The 18,786-nt window shown below is 39.9% G+C and overlaps 1 protein-coding gene across 2 annotated transcripts in view; it reads left to right on the top strand.

Annotated features, from left to right (window-relative positions):
* The window catches only part of kansl1a (KAT8 regulatory NSL complex subunit 1a), a 226,076-nt gene that overhangs the window by 183,112 nt on the left and 24,178 nt on the right, over positions 1–18,786 (top strand). For both annotated transcript variants that reach the window (XM_060939393.1, XM_060939394.1), the window contains 3 exons: positions 15,570–15,711; positions 18,347–18,486; positions 18,632–18,767. In XM_060939393.1, coding sequence (XP_060795376.1) covers positions 15,570–15,711; positions 18,347–18,486; positions 18,632–18,767 — 418 coding nt within the window. The remainder of the gene's footprint in view (positions 1–15,569; positions 15,712–18,346; positions 18,487–18,631; positions 18,768–18,786) is intronic.

Raw genomic sequence — 18,786 nt, 5'->3', positions numbered from 1 at the left:
TTCCATCACTGGTTTGCACACAGCTGCTACAAATGAAATCTGAAAATGCAGTTCTTCATAACTATTCTCCAACATATTCACAACCTGACTGATGGATTCAGATGCTGAATTGTTTCTCTCCTCCCTAAAGAATTCCAAATAATGAGGTAGATATTTGTGGTGGTACAACGCTACATTTAAACCAAGAGTTCCACCTTGTAGCTACAGGCAGCGCTCGAAACTAACGGTGTCCCGATGTCCCGGGGACCATAAAAAATGTCATCGGGACACAAAATTATCATATCTGGGACAATCCCGGGACAATGGAAAAAAATAGATCTAGAGACGACAATTCCCCCGGGGGAAATCGTGAGAGTGATGCAGTGCATGTAACAGTCACAGTTGCCGGAGCTGAGCTGGACTGTATTTTTGTCTCTCTCTGCTCAGCGTGCGGGTGGGGGAGGGGCACACAAAAAGGGCAGCTTTCCGTCAGAGCGCTCCCTCCAAACAACGGGGGTTTACACGAAAACGGAAGGAGATATTCACAAACTTATTTCACATTGAGTGCCACAAGGGTCTCCTGAACACACTGATGTACTTTTTTTGTCTGTAGTGTAAAAATTGAGGACACTAGAGCGAGTTAAAAACGAGTGGCTTTTCTGATTTAACAGTCAAAGCGCAGCCACGTTTATAATGGCAGTCTATGGGGCTGCGCGCCTGCCCTCTCCTCACTTTCAGGCTTCTCATTCAAAAACTGCAAGTCCTATCGTGTAGGTAGACACATTGTGTGAATCAGGACAAGTGTGACTACTACTTTTGAGAAAATTGTGTGTGTAGAGTGAAAATTGGGGCTGAAAACACAGTTTAAATGAGAAAGTTTGAGCTATTTTTCCAAGCTCTCTACACTCTAACTTAACGAGCTCCACTGGTGTGTAACGCAACAGACACCCATTATAAAGCCGGACTTTCTCCAGGTACCCACATGGTGTTTGAGCTGGGACTGATCCAAAAGTATAGAACCTAGCAAAAAGTTGAATGCCAGATCCACAGAGAAGTTTCTCTACGTTTTAAAGTTTGAATCATGTCTCTAGGTGAAAGCATGCCAGAGCAGCGGATGTTTGAAAATGTGTGTAGTTTTTCAAATAATTCCATAGAAATGAATGGGAAATTTATCTAGGTCAAAGAAAATGAAATTAAGCACTGTAAATAATGTAAATGATTTCTATGACTAAAGGTTACAATAAAAAAAACTTGGATTACATTGCTTTGTTTGCACTTATATGATATGACACTTTTATCCAAAGTGACTTTACGGTTTTTTACAGTGTTAGTCCCTGTAGCAATGTTGGGGTAGGTGCCTTGCTCAAGGGCATTGCATCTATTGATGGTATGGCTGATGGCTTTCAAAACATCTCTGAATGGGGCAACAGGTATATTACATAAAAATGGATAACGGTCATGGTGAAAATGATAAGTTGGGCTTATAAATGCCAACAGATATTCAAGGTACAAGTAGATGAAATGAACATAAAAGGGGTCTTATTTTCAACTAAAGTGTACTGCAGATGTAGTGAGTTGAAACATTTTCTGAATGAGCTAGTTGGCCCCTTTAAATAAACGGGTATCTATTCATACAGTGAGATCGCCAAAGTTTAATAAACTGAAAATGCAATAACTAATTTTGAAGTAGATGATGTATAGGACATGTGTCACTTGTGTTTTGTGACTTATTGTAAAAATGATATAAAGGGTTCAAAATCGCATAGTTACAAATATAATAGTAACTTCATATGATAATATTAACCACTGGTTATTTCAGAGAGGAAAAAAATGGGGACACTATTGCTTCCATTCGGGACAATACAACACAGAATTCGGGACCACTGGGGGACACAAAGAAAAAAAGTTAATTTCGAGCCCTGGCTACAGGTTCTGGGGCAAGTTTTGCAGCTAAGTCCCTCTGTGACAAGTATGCTAAACAGGGATGTGATTTTTCCGCGAATTCGCGGTATTCCGCTTTTTTCACCTCAAAATTTAAAAAAAAAATTTTTTTTTCTGATTTTTCGCTCAAAAATCCGCATTCATATCCTATTCGTTCCGACTTTCAGTAATTCCGTCATTGAGATGAAACGAGGTACGTGATTGGCCCATCGCTCTGTAACAACCAATGAACGCGCTTGTTAGATAGCTGTACGTAAGCTTGCTTCAAACAAAGAGTTGAAAGATGGCAGCCTCCGTGATCGAGCGTAAAGATGCACCTGATCATCAGTTTGGTGTGTGTTTTTAAAGTAAATAAACATGGGGAAGAAGAAAAAACAACCCAGCTCATTTCTTTCCCCATAATAAGCCTGTGAGTGGTGATGGTGTCACTGCACGTGCGACGGAGTGACGAAGGTTGCCGTGGCAACGGGGCCTTGCGCCATCTGTTGCTTCCTGGATGCGCATGCGCACGCTATGAAAGCTGTGGTGAAAAGGTTAGCATCGGAGGCTAAACCTTCTGAGGAGAAAAGAAGGGGCGGTTTTTATTTCAGTTTGTTTTAGTTACGTCCGAAGAAACAGCAGTTTAAATCACGGCTCTAGTTTACAAATCAAAATGGTTACTCAGTGAAAACAAAACAAACGCTAGAGAGAGGGGGAGTGGTGGGAGTTTAACCCGGGAAAGTGAGTCTGTGAGGCGGCAGTGATGCTTGACCCCTCCTGCCTCCTCTCACTTTTTACCTCAGAGTCTCTGCCAACTTCATCACAGATTATTTCACCTTTTTCACTCGAAGTTAGTTTTAATTTTCACTCAAAACTTTTCCCACAGCGTGGATGTAAGGTAATTATACACAATTTTGATTTGTTTATTCAGTATTAAAATGTTAGTGCAAATAATACATACTTGCCAACTTTTCAAAATTCTCATGAGGGAGAAAAGTGCATGAAAGACATTTTCAATTGGCCGAGGGTCTGATGCGCGGTTGAAATGATAAAAACAGTGGATCTCAATTAATTGCAAACACATTTTTTTGTGAATGTTGTTTAGTGAAAGTGATTTTTATTCTTGCATATGAAAATCCTCAAGTGAGTGAACACTGTACAGTTATGTATATGAGTCAATTTCACAGAAAATGTTTTTGTTTTTTTTTTTGTCCGGACGTGTTTTGTTTACATTTTGAGATTTCTAAAACCTTTTTATGGTCTCGTATGATAAAACATTATCAGTTCTACCTTGCATTTCAAAATTTGACTACTTTGGTTCATAAATGTGCATTTTGTAGCAAATTTTAGGGTCGAAAATGAGCAAAAATGGCTGTTCCACTGAAAAGAGACTTTTTTTCAGACATGATTCTTAATGTTAGACAAAGGTGGAATTGAAACTTTTTCATGTTCAACGACAAGACTGTGGAAACCACAATGGACATATGATGTCACAAATTGAAAATGCCATTAAGAAAAGATATTTTTGTGATGTTTTGTTAATTTTTGTACCTGTCCCAGAGGTTTGTGTCAGTTCTGTTACCGTGATTAATCACATAAAAATAAATGCTCCCAAAAGCTATTATTGAAATTATTTGTTGCCAAGGATCTACATATTCTCACCTTTTATATGGATGGCAGAATGAACTGAATCTGAGAGTATTTACTTAAAAATTTCAGTTTTGATAAGTAGTCTATGCATGACTAATTTTTTTGTGTCAATCCTGTTACCCTGTCTAAATGGGGTGTGCAGTAACTTAATCAAATATTAGAAGTTGCCATACATAAGAAGCAAACCGGGAGACTACCAGGAGCAATAGAGTTTAATAAATAATGGTGGATGAATTCTTATGTTGCATCATGTTTATTTGAAAAGGCACATTTAGGTATGTTCAACTTCTACAGTAATTGAAAGTATAAATTTTGTTTTTCCTTATACAATTTTCTATTTATTCTAATGCAGATGATTTAATTTAGAATGACATTTTTAGGTTTCATGTTTTGGCTTTTTGTCAGTTAAGAATCATTGAATTTACTATAGGGGCTCAGAGTTGCATGTTGACCATTAAATTGGCTTGAATTTGTTAATCATGACAAGTTTTTTCTTGTGTGTTTGCTTGCCATTTTAGTACAATTTTTAAGTCAGAAAACCCCAGAACCCAGGAGCTTCGGGGGGCTTCGCCCTCCCTTGTCCCCCCACCAGGGCACTGCCCTGGACCAGCTGGGGGCCTGCGGCCCCCAGACCCCCGGCTAAAATTTTCAGATAATTTCACCAGCCCCAAATCACATCCCTGATGCTAAATACCTACTTTCTCTGGCCCGTTTGTGGATGTAGAAGGCACTCTTGAAGAAAGATGAAAAATCTTGTTTTAGCTGGTTGCCTTTGGACCAACATTCTTCAACCAGATTCATGATGTGTACTAGACAGAACACTCCTGTGGCATTAGGCAAAAGGGCACTCAAAATATCTCTCCATGCCTTTTTGTAGTAAGCGGCATTATCATCACTAACAACTGCCTGCACTTGACTGAAGTCTATGTTCGTTTCCTGTAATGATGCAACTATAGCCTGGGCTACTGTTGAATTATTCACACTTTCTAAGAAATGTACACCCATCAAATACATGTCATTTTCAACAATCATGATTAAGTTCAGTACAGATCGATCAACTCTATCAGTAGTTTCATCAAATATCATGGAGCTGAATTTCCCGGACACTTTTTCCCAAAGTGACGCATGTAGCTGGTCGTACACTTGAGGGATGTATAATCTTCTCACAGTATCACTGCCTGGCACTGCACCTCCGGTCTTGCAGTGTTTCCTGAGGAACGGACATGGGTCCATTGATGACCTTTTAACAGAGATGCCTGAAATGTAGAGAAAAATTTCAATGTATATATGAATTATATAAAGATGATTTATTTGCTAGCAGTTAGAATAAACAAAACACCATGATCAATTTTGTGGATAAAATAGGCTGATAAGATGTGTTTTTTTTTTTAAAATTATAAATAGATGTTGATAACTATTGATTTAGACAGATGAAATGATCAATTTTACCTGCACCACAGGCCTGGCATCCCTCGATAGTTGCTTGTCTAGGACCTCCTTTACATTTTGCCTTGTTGCTGACATGTTTTTGTGACTTGATATGATCTTTCAAGGTGTCCTTCCCCCCCCCCCCAGGTGAGGCACACCTTGCATGCTGGACAGAAACATAAAAGGTTTTGCCTTTGAACTCTGCCACTCTTGCCTCTGATGTTAGCTGCTGATTACCTAATTTCCTAGATTTTGGCCTGCTGGCCATGTTTATTTACATTAATCAGCTGATGGATGCGAGCAGGGATGATTGGGTAATGTGGTAGTGATGCCAACGCCACCTAGGTCTGTTGCCTCGAACTGTATGTAAGAGTGTACCTTGGTTTTTTTTTTTTTTTAAACCTACCTGCATGTTGTGATCCATGCTGGTTTACAGCATTCAATATGGAGGATACTGACTCGCATGAGAAGAAATGCATGTATAATTCAAAGAAATATGGCCATAATTTTTTGCAGAAAAATTTACCGGACTGCATGACAATTTTTAATTTCCCTTTGGGGATGAATCTGTCTGTCTGTCTGTCTGTCTGTCTATCTATCTATCTATCTGCATTGTTTCTACAAAAAATGTGATTCTGCTTTTCCACACTGCTTTTAATATTTCTATCAATTCTGCAAAATTTTCTGCTTTTACCACTTTGCAGAACCTACGAATCCCTGCAGTTGGTAGTTGTTGCAGACAGTTTCGCTCGGTTTTCACAAAATGCCACCGGAAACTAAACTAAAACCTTCCGTGGGTCAAATAAAGTCTGTTTTCTGCAGGGTAAATTGTAATTAATATTTTAATATCTAAGAATTATATCTGGAAGCTACCCAGAGCATCCAAGTTCCCATAGAGATATCTGGTCCTTCAGCTAAGGCTTCATACTTATAAAGTGCAGGTGCAAATAACTGTGTGCAAATATTTATGCTGAAATTAAAACTCTACAATCCACAATACCACACCAGAAGCACATCAAGTACAGTAGACATGCACCAAAGAAGCTCACCATGTAGTTATGTTATAGATCTAGGCAGCAGGTAACTGAGAAAGCCAAGAGCGTGTGCGCACCTGGAGGGAAATTTCATACATATTTTGCAGGTATTTTACAGGGAAATGGTTAGTAATTTATTAGCTGAGAATGCACCAGAAGGCATGTAAATTTCAGCATTTTCTTGGAGGGAGGCATGCCCCCTGACCCACCTAGCATTAGCATGCTGTAGCGGGTTTGCCACCACAAATTCCAGAGTCACCTACTTTTTTATTTATTTTTAAATATATAAATCTGGCTACTTCAGATTTTCTGGAGAAACCTGGAAAATGAAACTTTCAGTCGAGTCCCCTGAAGCGTTCAAGTTGTTGAAGAGCTGGATTTCACTGCAACCTGGCCACCCTGTACACCAGAGTACATTAGGGTTTATTTATTTATTTAATTTACATCAATTGAAAATTTTTAAACCATTGCCAGTTGAAGCGATGCTTATTTTTGCTGTATTGAAAATACTCAATCACCGTACTGCTGGATCAAATCTGATGTATTATTATCCACGAAGTATTTACAGGGTCTCCGCGGATCCTTAAAAAGTCTTATTTTTAATATGTGTTTTTTAAGGTCTTAAAAAGCATTATATTTCGCTATTTTTTGAGCTATGGTATTAAATTTCACATGGGAGGTATTAAATTTAATCCGGGTAGCCTACGGTAAATGAAAAAAAAAAACATATGTCTGGATTTTTTTTCCACGCTAACGTTATTTATTCAACCAGCATCGTTTGTTATCAAGATGCTGAACAAGTAGCACAAGAGCCGTTGTGTGTCTAGCACTAGTTCTAATAGCGTAGGAACCACGCCACAGGGGGCAGTGTGTTCTTTTATCCATGTAGTAGAACCATTGAGAGTAGAGCAGACGAGGAAGAAGTGGTTGAACTTGAACATGAGCGGAGATGGGGAAGTGTAAGTTTAGTAACAAGTGGCTTGAGGAGCCAAAATACAAAAGTTGGCTAACAACAGCAACTTCAGAATATGAAGCGAGATGTAAGGTATGTCGGAAAGACATCAAGTTAACAACAATGGGCTTTAAAGCCCTTGACGCTCACTCGAAAGGGGAAAAGCATATGCGCTATGCTGCTAGTCGGGCAACAACAGTCCCCATGCCAATGTTCGCCTCTACGGTCACAAAAAGTGCAACGCCAGCTTTAGCGTCTCTCCGGGTCCCAGCACAAGTGCTTTCGCGGCATTCGCCCCAACCGCTACGCTGAAGGCAGAAATACTGTGGGTTCTGCAGAAGATGCACTTATTTATTTTTAAAAAATGCTTTGAACTTAACCTAGAGTGTGCTTTTTTTTTTTTTACTGTACGTATTTGTTCCGCGGTAGTGGTCTTATTTTTTATACTCAGTGGTCTTAAAATGGTCTTAAAAAGTATTATTTTTGCTGGTCAGAAATGTGCAGAGACCCTGATTTACAGTGCCAGTCAAAAGTTTGTACACCTCATTCCTTCATAGGTGTTTCTGTATTTTGATTATTTTCTATATTGTAAAACAGGGGTGTCAAACTCATTTTTACCGAGGGCCACATGAGCATTATGGTTGCCCTCAAAGGGCCAGTTGTAACTGTAAGACAGTATATATGTAACTAAATGTAATGTAAAATAACTAACATTAACTAGGGTTAGTAACTAACATTGTTAAAATGACCATTTCTGTATTTATTACTTATTCAAGTTACAAATATTACATGTGCATTTGCATAGATGTAAAAATGTATGTTGGCTTATTGCTCTGTTATTGTAACATGAATCCTTTTATCAGGTTAAGAAACCCACATTTGCTCCATCAATCAACAATCAAACTATTCAAGTAAATAACAAATAAAAATATCACTAAACACAAGTTATGACATTAACTTTGTTCAAAACTTTTTTTTTGTCACAGTTGAGAGGGGGAGAACGATGTTACAGCCAACAATTGTGAACTGCTAAGAACGTGTGACAAATGTAGCATTTTATAAAAACAAATGGCTGTACACAGCCTTGCAGAGGGTGTAGCCTATATCCAACTAATAAGATGTTTTGATTACAGTATACATTTGTCTGTATGAACACACAAACCTGTGTAAATACAGTGAATACATTGCTACACATACAAAGTAGTATATGTAATTAACTCAAAATAACAAAAGGGTCATCTCGGCTCACAACTATATTGGTCAAGTTTTGGGTGAAGTTAGTGAGGTGATGCTGCCTGTACTTGAACATACCAAATGGATCCTTCCTCACCCTGAGACACCATCCCACGCACCATCCTCATCCATTGATCATGTTCTAAAAATAACAAGCACAAAAGAAAATGCAAGCACAATCATTAAATTGCACACACATTCAACTGTTCTTATTCTTGGTTGAAATACATTATATTATTTTTAATTCAGGTTTTTAAAAATGCGTACCGATTGAGTTTTCTGGCCAGATGTCTGACACCGTTTTCCCATGGCCAGTGTGTCAATGTCTGGTTTTAGGTCTTGTGCTGAGGCAATCTGTAAAACTGCGTGGAGGTTGACATCGGTGATGCGTGATCTGTGCCTGGTCTTGTTTAGATTCATAATTGAAAACATCTGTTCGCACAGATAGGTGCTCCCAAACATGGACAGAACACAGGCAGCATGAAGTCAGAGCTGTGGCATCAAACCAGGGGGCAGTAGACGGTAAAAGTCCTCAATTGCGGCATCCTGGAACTTTGCTCTCAGGCCACCATTGCGTTGAAGCTCAATTAACTCCATTTGAAGGTGATGGGGCATACTGCAGATGTCAGTGGTGAAAGGATTGGCAAAGATGGCGAAGCCTGAGTGCTGTGCTTTAAAGTCAGAGAAGCGCCAATCAAACTCTTTCATTAACCGGCTGAGTTTAATAGCCAACCAAGCACATGAAAAAGCACTGGGAACTCAGGCTGAGATGCTCTGACAAACAGGAAAGTGGGCAAGATTGTCCTGTTTCACTTGGGACTTCCATAGGTCAAGTTCTTGCTGGAAAGCTGTGATCATGTCGGACATCTGCGTGATGACTTGTTTGCGTCCCTGCAGCCTCTGATTCAGTTGGGCGAGATGCTTGGTTATGTCACACAACATAGCAAAGTCACACAGCCAGTTTGGATCTGACAGTTCAGACAAGGGTTTTCCTTTACTTTGCATGGAAAGAGCAATTTCTTCCCCAAGCTCAAAAAATTGTTGAAGGACTTTGCTCCTACTCAGCCACCTTACTTCTGTATGGTACGGCATGTCTCCATGCTCCGAGCCCACCTCCTGCAAGAACAGCTGGAACTGTTTTCATGACTGTGGTCATTATATCATTCAGCTCCAGAACCTTTCCACACAGAGCTTCTTGATGGATGATGCAATGATACGTTATCAGAGATATGTGACAGTTACTTTTTCACATTTTTTCCTTCATTAGTCCAACCAAGCCTGTTTTTCTCCACACATTGCAGGTGCACCATCGGTAGTTAGTCCCACCAACGTTTCCCATGGTAATTCATTTTTACTTAGACTTGTCCACCGCATCAAAAATGTTCTTTCCCTTTGCACACTATTGGCATTATCTTAAGCAACTTCATGAGGTAGTCACCTGGAATGCTTTTCAATTAACAGGTATGCCTTGTCAAAAATTGATGCATTAATTTCTTGCCGCTTTACTGTGTTTGAGATCACCTGGATCTCCAGCTACCTCACTGACAGGCCGCAGTACGTCAGGCTGAAGGACATCACGTCTGACACTGTGATTAGCAGCACTGGAGCACCCCAGGGCACAGTGCTGGCCCCTCTCGGTTCTCTTCACCCTGTACACCGCGGACTTCTGCTACAACTCAGAGCTGTGTCACATTCAGAAGTTTGCCGATGACACAGCCATCGTTGGGTGTATCAGTGACGACAGAGAGAAGGAGTATAGGAGTCTGGTGAGGGACTTTGCTGTGTGGTGTTACAGGAACCGTCTGCAGCTCAACACCTCGAAGACCAAGGAGCTGGTCATTGACTTTGGGAGGTCCAGACCAAGGTCATGACCAGTTCTGATCGAGAGAGTTGAGGTGGAGGCTGTGGATTCCTACAAGTACCTCGGGCTGTGGCTGGGCAGCAAGCTGGACTGAACTTGCAACACAACACTTATACAGGAAGGGACAGAGCAGGCTATACTTCCTTAGGAGGCTGCGGTCCTTTAACATCTGCAGGAAACTCCTGTGGATGTTCTATCAGTCTGTGGTTACCAGTGTCCTGTTTTACACCGTGGTGTGCTGGGGCGGCAGCACATCCAAGAAGGACACATCCAGGCTGGACAAACTGATCAGGTGGGCCGGCTCTGTGGTCGGCATGAAGCTGGACTCTCTGGTGACGGTGGCAGAGAAGAGGTCTATGGACAAACTATTGAACATCATGGACGATGCCAGTCACCCTCTGCACACGGTCATCGGCAACCAGTGGGGCCTGTTCAGTGACAGAATGCTCCTTCCCAAGTGCAGGACGAACAGACTTAGAAACTCCTTTGTTCCTCACGCCATCAGACTGTACAACTCCTCTCTGGGGGGGGGGTAACAGGAGGACAGAGGACGGGAAGGAGCAGTAGCCTAGCCTAACAATAAGCAATACCGGACAATGTGCATAATAATGTGCAATATAAAGTGCAATATCTCTCTTGCCACCACCCCTTCTCCCCACCTTTTTTCCCCCCCTCCTTATTATAATAATATAGCATTTTTATAGTGCCATATACACTATCTGCCCTATGGCGCTTCACAATAATACAGTTTTAAAAATCTTGTTTAAGCATTAAACAAAAGATTATCACAATACTTAACAAAATTGCAAAAAAAGCTTTCTTAAAAAGAAATGTCTTAACTCTTAATTTGAATGATGTTATTGAATCGCTTTTCTTTATTTCGGCGGGCAGGATATTCCAGAGCTTTGGTACAGCAACTGAAAATGCCCTGTCCCCTTTGATTAGACCTTGGGATGATCAGAAGGCACTGGCCAGCGAACCTTAGATTGCGACTAGGTTGATAAGGACTTAATAGATCACTAAGATATGCAGGAGCTAAATTATTTAAAGACTTGTAAGCTAATAATAATATTTTAAAAATAATTCGTTGTTCCACTGGCAGCCAGTGCAGCTCTCTGAGGATTGGTGAGGCACGAGCATACTTCGGCTTGCGAGAAACAAGCCGAGCAGCACAATTCTGGACGGATTGTAGCCGCTGTATGAGATATTTTGGAAGACCGTACAAAAGAGCATTGCCATTATCCAATCTACAGGTAACAAAAGCATGCACAAGAGCTGCTGTGGAATCTTCGGACAGATATTTTCTTATTTTGGCGATCCATCTGATGTGAAAAAAAGCAGATTTAGTAAGAGAGTTGACATGTTTCTCTAGAGTTAAGCTATTGTCCATTACAAAACCTAAGTTCCTAGCTGATGTTGAGGGCTGTACAACGTAGTCATTAATAGAGATGCAATCAAGTGAAGGACGAGGGCGATATTTTGAACTGATAATTAAAAATTCAGACTTGTCACTATTAAGCTTTAGCTTGTTTACCCTCATCCAGTTATCTATTTCAGTCGCACAGCTAACGGCTGATGCTTGCCCTTCCCCACTCCGGGAATCAAAAGACAAGTATAACTGGGTATCGTCTGCATAAAAATGGAAACCCATGTTATACTTCCTCACAATATCCCCAAGTGGCGAAGTGTAAAGCAGATAAAGAATAGGGCCTAGGACAGAGCCCTGAGATACCCCGCAGACCAGTGGCTGGTGTAAAGACTTCACTCCTCTGATTTCCACATACTGAAATCCTTCTCCCCCTTCCTCTCTTCCCCACATCTTATTCTTTTTATATTTGTATGTGTAAATCATTTATTTTAATTTATCTAGAAGTTTTCTCTATTTCTTTTCTCTGTTTATCTGTAATGATGCTGCTGGAATCTTAATTTCCCTGAGGGAACCTGCCCAAAGGGATCAATAAAGTTTAATCTAATCTAAACAGTAAATAATAACACAGTAAATAGTCCTATTCCACAACTGTAGTAATCCGTATTATGTAAATAACCACTCAACTAAGTAAAGAGAAATGACTATCATTACTTTAAGACCTGAAGTGACTTAATTACTAAAAAGAAAGAAAACATTGAATTAGAAGTTATGTACAGACTTTTGACTGGTATTGCATTTCCTCATGTCCAACACAACCTTGGCTAGTGAAATGGGACTCAGTAAACATATGCTGAAGTCCCTTTTAGGGTTAAAAGTGCTCAGTTGTAAATTTTGTGGGGTAAATAAACGATAATACACTTACAATAATGTTTAATGCAGCTACGTATATTCAAAGGCTTACCTTCCTTAAACACACATCATGTACATCTGGTTTGTAGATTAAACCTATTTTTTGGACCTGAAGTGATACTGTGGGCCAACTGATGGCTCCTCGGTCTGAGTCTTTGTTCAATTAATTAATTTTTCGGGTGACTTTATACATTTATTTATACTTTTAAGATAGTGTTTAATATGAAGCCTCTGTAGCAATTTGTTTTATTTAGCCTTTTATGGACAAATGCAGACTTTTGCATTGTTTGTTTATTATACAGAAATGAAAAAGGAGGGGTGTTTTTTAGAATTTTTTTTCATTAAAACTTTGCTCAAAATATTTTGAGAGTTGAATTGACGTGTGAAGCCAGTATTAGGGATGAAATGGTTACTGGTTTCACGACAAACCACGGTAAAATTCTGCTTGCATTAAAGTCTGTTTTTAAATCAGTTCTCATAAAGTGGATGATAGAAAATAGTTGATGAAAACATGAGAAGACTGAACTATGGAGTACTGAATTGTGGAGTTAGACTGTGAAAGAGTTGTGGGGTTTTTTTGTTTTGTTTTGGGGTGGGTCAGGAATCATGGCTCGATTCCACACTTGAGTCAGACTTGGCATAATCCCTTTGTGTTTATTTTGATTCAAATAATTCTCAATGTTGTGTTTTCAAGTTCATGCTCACCCACCATGATAGATCACCTTCTGTTTTCTAACAAAAATGGCAAGTTAACACCATTTTCCTTCATTCTGTGGAACCACAGGGGCGTGTGAGAGTGAGAGAGAGAGAGATTGAACAAGTTCTTGAGGTGTACATCTCAAATTCAAAGCGACAATCTGTTTTTTGGATTTAAAAACAGACTTCACTAGCTTGACTGAAACTCTACTGAAGAAATACAAGACAGAATGTAGTGGGTTTTTTTTTTTTTTGCTGGTTTGTGCATGTCAAAGACAGATTGGCATAGCACTTTTCCTACGTATGGGAAGGAGGGAGAATGAGAGGGAGAGTTTAGTTTTAATCTTAACCTAACCCAAAAGGCTAAAACAACTGAAACGATTAGCCTAACAGTTGCAGAGAAACCCCCCCCCCCCCCCCCCCCCCAAAAAAAGTGTTGGCACACGCGCTGAATGCCACTGGCCTTAACTGCCCTTGTAAAAGTGCAAACTGCACTTTTAATGCAATTTGCATTACATTTAAAATTACTTTTAATGTAAAAGTATAAAACTGTAGCTCTGCAGTCCCATGTTATTGGAGGCTGCACCTTTCATGTGATTGGGTGTGGTTTTAGCATCTTCAGAGGAGACTCTCATCGTCTCACAGCAGATGCTGTTGCTTATTATTTCACAAATCTGGAAATGTATTTGATAGAAAAACAGCTGTTGGTGGTAGCCTTAATATTATTTTAATGTTTATGCAAACAAAGTGTGCAGTGCCATAAATGTTATAGTTTTCAATATAGAATTTGGTGAACTTGATTTCAGTTTGTCTAGCGGTACTTTTTGAATGTTTTCAGCACATTTTAATAACACTAATAATACTGATCATGACTAAAATTATCACATTCTGGTCAACCTTCATAACATTTCATCTCAAGCCAGTATCACGAATTTAATTGAATGGAATCATGACTGGTGTGCGTCATTACACCCCGGTACTGACGGATGACGCAGTATTTGATTGCACCATATTAAAGACAATTTTCTGAATTCCCCCCCCCCCGTGGTTACTAGGGCTGGGTATCACCAGATACCTCACGATACGATACTATGGCGATATTTTGCCCACGATAACGGTAATATCACGGTATAGCGATTCTGCGATAATCGATATATTGCAAGAAATTTCAACCACATCACGATATCTGTGTCACTGAAGAAAATCAGAATTTATTGACCACTGTAAAATTACATTTCACATACATAACTACACACTCTAGCCAGACATATATTTGTCTCTATTCCACTGCTGGCAAAACCAAGAGTTGCTTGCAGTGAGGGAGCGGCACAGCGACACCTCGCGGAGCAGAGGTGCGGAAGTCGTACTGGATTTACAACCCGTCTGAAACATGATTTATTATTTGAAAAAATATCGATATTCAAATTGAGTATCGATATTGAATCGGAAGACAAAGTATCGCGATATATCGCCGTATCGATATTTTTGCACACCCCTAGTGGTTACCATAGCACACCCTGCAGTTCTTACACATTCTTATTTTCTGGCTACTGCATTAATTTGTCTATAAATTTCAGTTTCTGTTAATGGTGGGGTGTGGGGTTTTTATTTATTTATTTGGGGGGGGGGGGTGATTGAACCGGTTTCTTATATACACACCCCACTCCCTTATTTTTTATTTTAACTCGTTAACTTGATTCGGTGATTGAAATATTTTAATCCTGGTGAGAGTGGTGTCTCCCAAGTTGACTCTGCCCCATTTTACAGGGCACCAGGGCTCGTTGAATGGTTTGAGGAAGATAAAAATTGTGTGTAGTGTTACTGTGTGGAAGCGTTGAATAAGTGGGAAGGTTATTTGAAAGGCATGGTAAAATATGGTATGGAGAGATGCAGAACTTGTCATACAGGCCACATGTGCATGCAGCATGATGAATGAGCTTGAGTGGCTCGTATAACCAGTTTAACATCAGTAACGACAATGTTAGTCATGTTTATCCATGCACGTTCTTCTAGCACACACCTCTTGAACTGTCTATAGCTGAGCCAGAAATCTGGGCCTGTATTTCTCTGGGATATCTCTATTACACTGCAGGTGTAGATATGTGAGGAAAGCTCATGAAGTTGACGTACTATGTAGGCTTATTCTGCATTGTGTGTTAGCATTGTTCAGTACATAAGAAATCACTAGCCTGAGCATCCAGGAGAAGCAGATTGTGTATCTGGGCTATTAGTAGAAACAGACCTCTAACTTCATATCTACATCAGGATATTTCTGGATTTAGCTTTTCTTTTCTTCGTGTTTTCTAACTGCCATTTTGTGAAGTACCTGAATAGAATTTGGATACTGATGTCTCAGATGGTTCACGGGGTCTCTGAATATCTGCGCCAACCATAATTTTCACATTTAAACATCATACTTTTTGTTATGAAAACATCAGAGCATATTACAATGAGAGTAACAATTAGAGTTGAGCGGTGTTGTCATATTAACAGCTGCTCTTGCCTGTCCAGCTCGGTGAATAAATGTCTGTGTCTCAGGTGGAGAAGAGCAGAAGGCTGCTTCGCCCTGGAACGAGCTTCCATCATAAGTCGTTGGACGTGGCTGCAGGCGCACATCTCGGACCTGGAGTACCGTATCCGCCAGCACACAGATATCTACAGGCAGATCCGTGCCAATAAGGTGTGTGTGAAAGAGAGAGAGAAATGGTGTGAAAGAAAGGAAGACCATGCAGCAGCTAGATGGCACTAGTGTCGCTCTAAAATCTGTCTTTGATTCATTCAAATGTGAGCTGAGCAGCAGGAGTAAGAGTTAGATCACAGGTTTCCAGCCCTGGTCCTGGCGTTCACCCCATCCTATACTTGTTAATGTTTTCCCTGCTCTAATGCAGGGGTTTTCAACCTTTTCTGTTTTGAGGCCCACCTGTTCATACTTGGAACAAATCAGGGCCCATTTAAAAAAAAAAAACACCAATTATTAGAATCTAATAATCTATTGTAAAGTGTATTAACGGAATGCAGCATCACTCCCTGTTACAGATGGGAGCCCAGGGTTTAAATAAGTGCAATAAAAACAAATGTTTTAACTGTAGGTATTATACAGTGCTCAGCATAAATGAGTACACCCCCTTTGAAAAGTAACATTTTAAACAATATCTCAGTGAACACAAACAATTTCCAAAATGTTGACAAGACAAAGTTTAATATAACATCTGTTTAACTTATAACGGGAAAATGTAAGGTTAATAATATAACTTGGATTACACATTTTTCAGTTTTACTCAAATTAGGGTGGTGCAAAAATGAGTACACCCCACAACAAAAACTACTACATCTAGTACTTTTGTATGGCCTCCATGATTTTTAAATTACTGTACCAAGTCTTCTAGGCATGGAATGAACAAGTTGGTGACATTTTGCAACATCAATCTTTTTCCATTCTTCAACAAAGACCTCTTTTAGTGGCTGGATGGAAAGTCACTCTCACACACACACACACACACACGTGCGTGTGTGTGTATACACACTTTTTTTTTTTCTTCAAAAACATCGTGGGAAAATCAAAGCGTCAACCAATTATTCGTGAGTCAAATCGTGATTTGGGTGAATTGTTACATACAGTCCTGCTCACCATTATTGGCACCCATGTTTTAAAAAGCAACCTGTTATTCCCTGTTCCTTTGTCACAATGGTGAAGACAAAGGAGCTGTCTGAGGACATCAGAAGAAGTATACATAAGACCTCCAAAGGGTATAAGGCCATCTCCAAAGACCTTGGTATCCCAGTTTCAACAGTGCGTAATATTAAGAAGTTTGCCAAGCATGGAACTGTCAAGAATCTGGACATGGGTGGAAGAGAAAAATTGATGAGAGAAGTCTTCGAAGGTTGGTGCGAGTGGTGGAAAAAACACCATGTCAAACATCCAAAGACCTGAAGGCCAACCTGGAACAGTCTGGGGTCATGATTTCGACAAGTACCATACGCCACACACTAAACCAAACGGCTTTATGGGCGAAGGCCAAGGAAGACACCATTGCTGAGGAAAAGACATCAAAAGGGACTGATCTTTGCAAAAGAGTACCTGGACAAACCGCAATCCTTCTGGGAAAATGTTCTGTGGACAGATGAAACAAAAATAGAGATTTTTGGCAATGCACACCAACAGTTTGTTTACAGACAGCGCAATGAAGCCTACAAGGAAAAGAACACCCTACCAACAGTTAAGCATGGTGGAGGATCCATAATGCTGTGGAGCTACTTTGCTGCATCTGGTACTGGAGGCCTTGACTGTATCACAGGAATCATGAAATCAGAGAATTATCAAGAGATTTTAGAGTGAAATGTCCTACCCAGTGTAAGAAAACTTGGTTTGAGTTGAAGATCATGGGTCCTCCAGCAAGACAAAGACCTACAGCATGCAGGAATGGTTGAAAAGGAAAAAATGGACTGTTTTAAAATGGCCAGCAATGAGTCCTGATCTCAATCCGATTGAAAATCTTTGGGGTGAGCTGAAATCTGCCATTGGGGAAAAGAACCCTGCAAACGTTCAAGAGCTTGAACAAATTGCAAAGGAAGAGTGGGAGAAAATACCAGCTGAAAAGTGCAAGAAGCTTACAGATGGCTACAAGAAACATTTGGAGGCTGTGATCACTGCCAAAGGGTGTGCAACCAAATATTAAAGAGGGGTGCTGTTATTGCTGCACATGGTGTTTTTTCTGTTTCTTCTTTGAAATTACAATATATAAGTTGAAAAAACAATTTTCTTTGTTAAATTACTTTGGACCTCCAATTAAAAGATCCTGATGATATAAATTTGGTACATTTCCAATTATTTCTGAAGATATTGTACAGGTTATGCAAAAAATGAAGGGGTGCCAATAATGGTGAACAGGACTGTAAGTAACACAGACTGATAGACTCTTCATACAGCTCACTAAAATCAGCAGTGCTCCACACAAATGTTAGACTCAAGTAGATGAGCAACAGTGAGTTCAGATGATGTACTTCTAAATTAATCAATTTGTTTTGCTTGTTTGTTTATAAAACTGTTTGTGCACATTATTGAATGAAATGTCTTTTGAGGAAAGTGTAATTTTATGACTGCACGTAAAGTGTTAGACTGATGGTTAAAAGGTTTTAGTTGCCTTCTCCATTACCTAATAACTCATCACTTTTATCCGAGCTCTTTATTTCTGAGCGATGGATTTGAATGAATGCGGGTCTGAAATTTGCAGAATGGGATGCATACAGTTATTTAGCATTTTGTATTAAATGTTGTGAACCTATTAATAAAGTTGTCTGATCAATTCGTGCCTTAGGGATCAGTGGAGCTGGGAGACGACGACTCCTTATCATACCAAACCAAGACAGAAAAGCTGAAGCCTCAGAATGCCACAAGGGACCTCTGCCAAACTAACAGATTTCAGAGTGACAGATCTATGAACGAATTCTTCCACAGGTAACGACACCTCAGAGAGCAAAAAAAAGTGGAAATGACCATAATTTTTGCATTTTGGGGGGGGGGGGACTGTTGCATGCATCTAAAATACCCTGACTGCTCTTTGACTAGAGGAAGTAGTTTTCTGATATGTGATTTCTTGTAGCATGGCTGAAGTATCAGATATTAAGCTTTCTCCGACACCAGACAGTGGCTGTTCAGCTGCACGTGTTCGACCCCTGATCAGCTGTAAAAGACGACGCCTCATCCATCCCAGCATGCTTCAGAACCTCAACAGCAAGGTGTGTGAGATTTGAGGAG

This window comes from Neoarius graeffei, chromosome 14 (genome assembly GCF_027579695.1).
Source record: "Neoarius graeffei isolate fNeoGra1 chromosome 14, fNeoGra1.pri, whole genome shotgun sequence".
Lineage (NCBI taxonomy): Eukaryota > Metazoa > Chordata > Actinopteri > Siluriformes > Ariidae > Neoarius > Neoarius graeffei.
The sequence above is the reverse complement of the archived record's forward strand: the minus strand, read 5'-3'. Positions and strand labels throughout refer to the sequence as shown.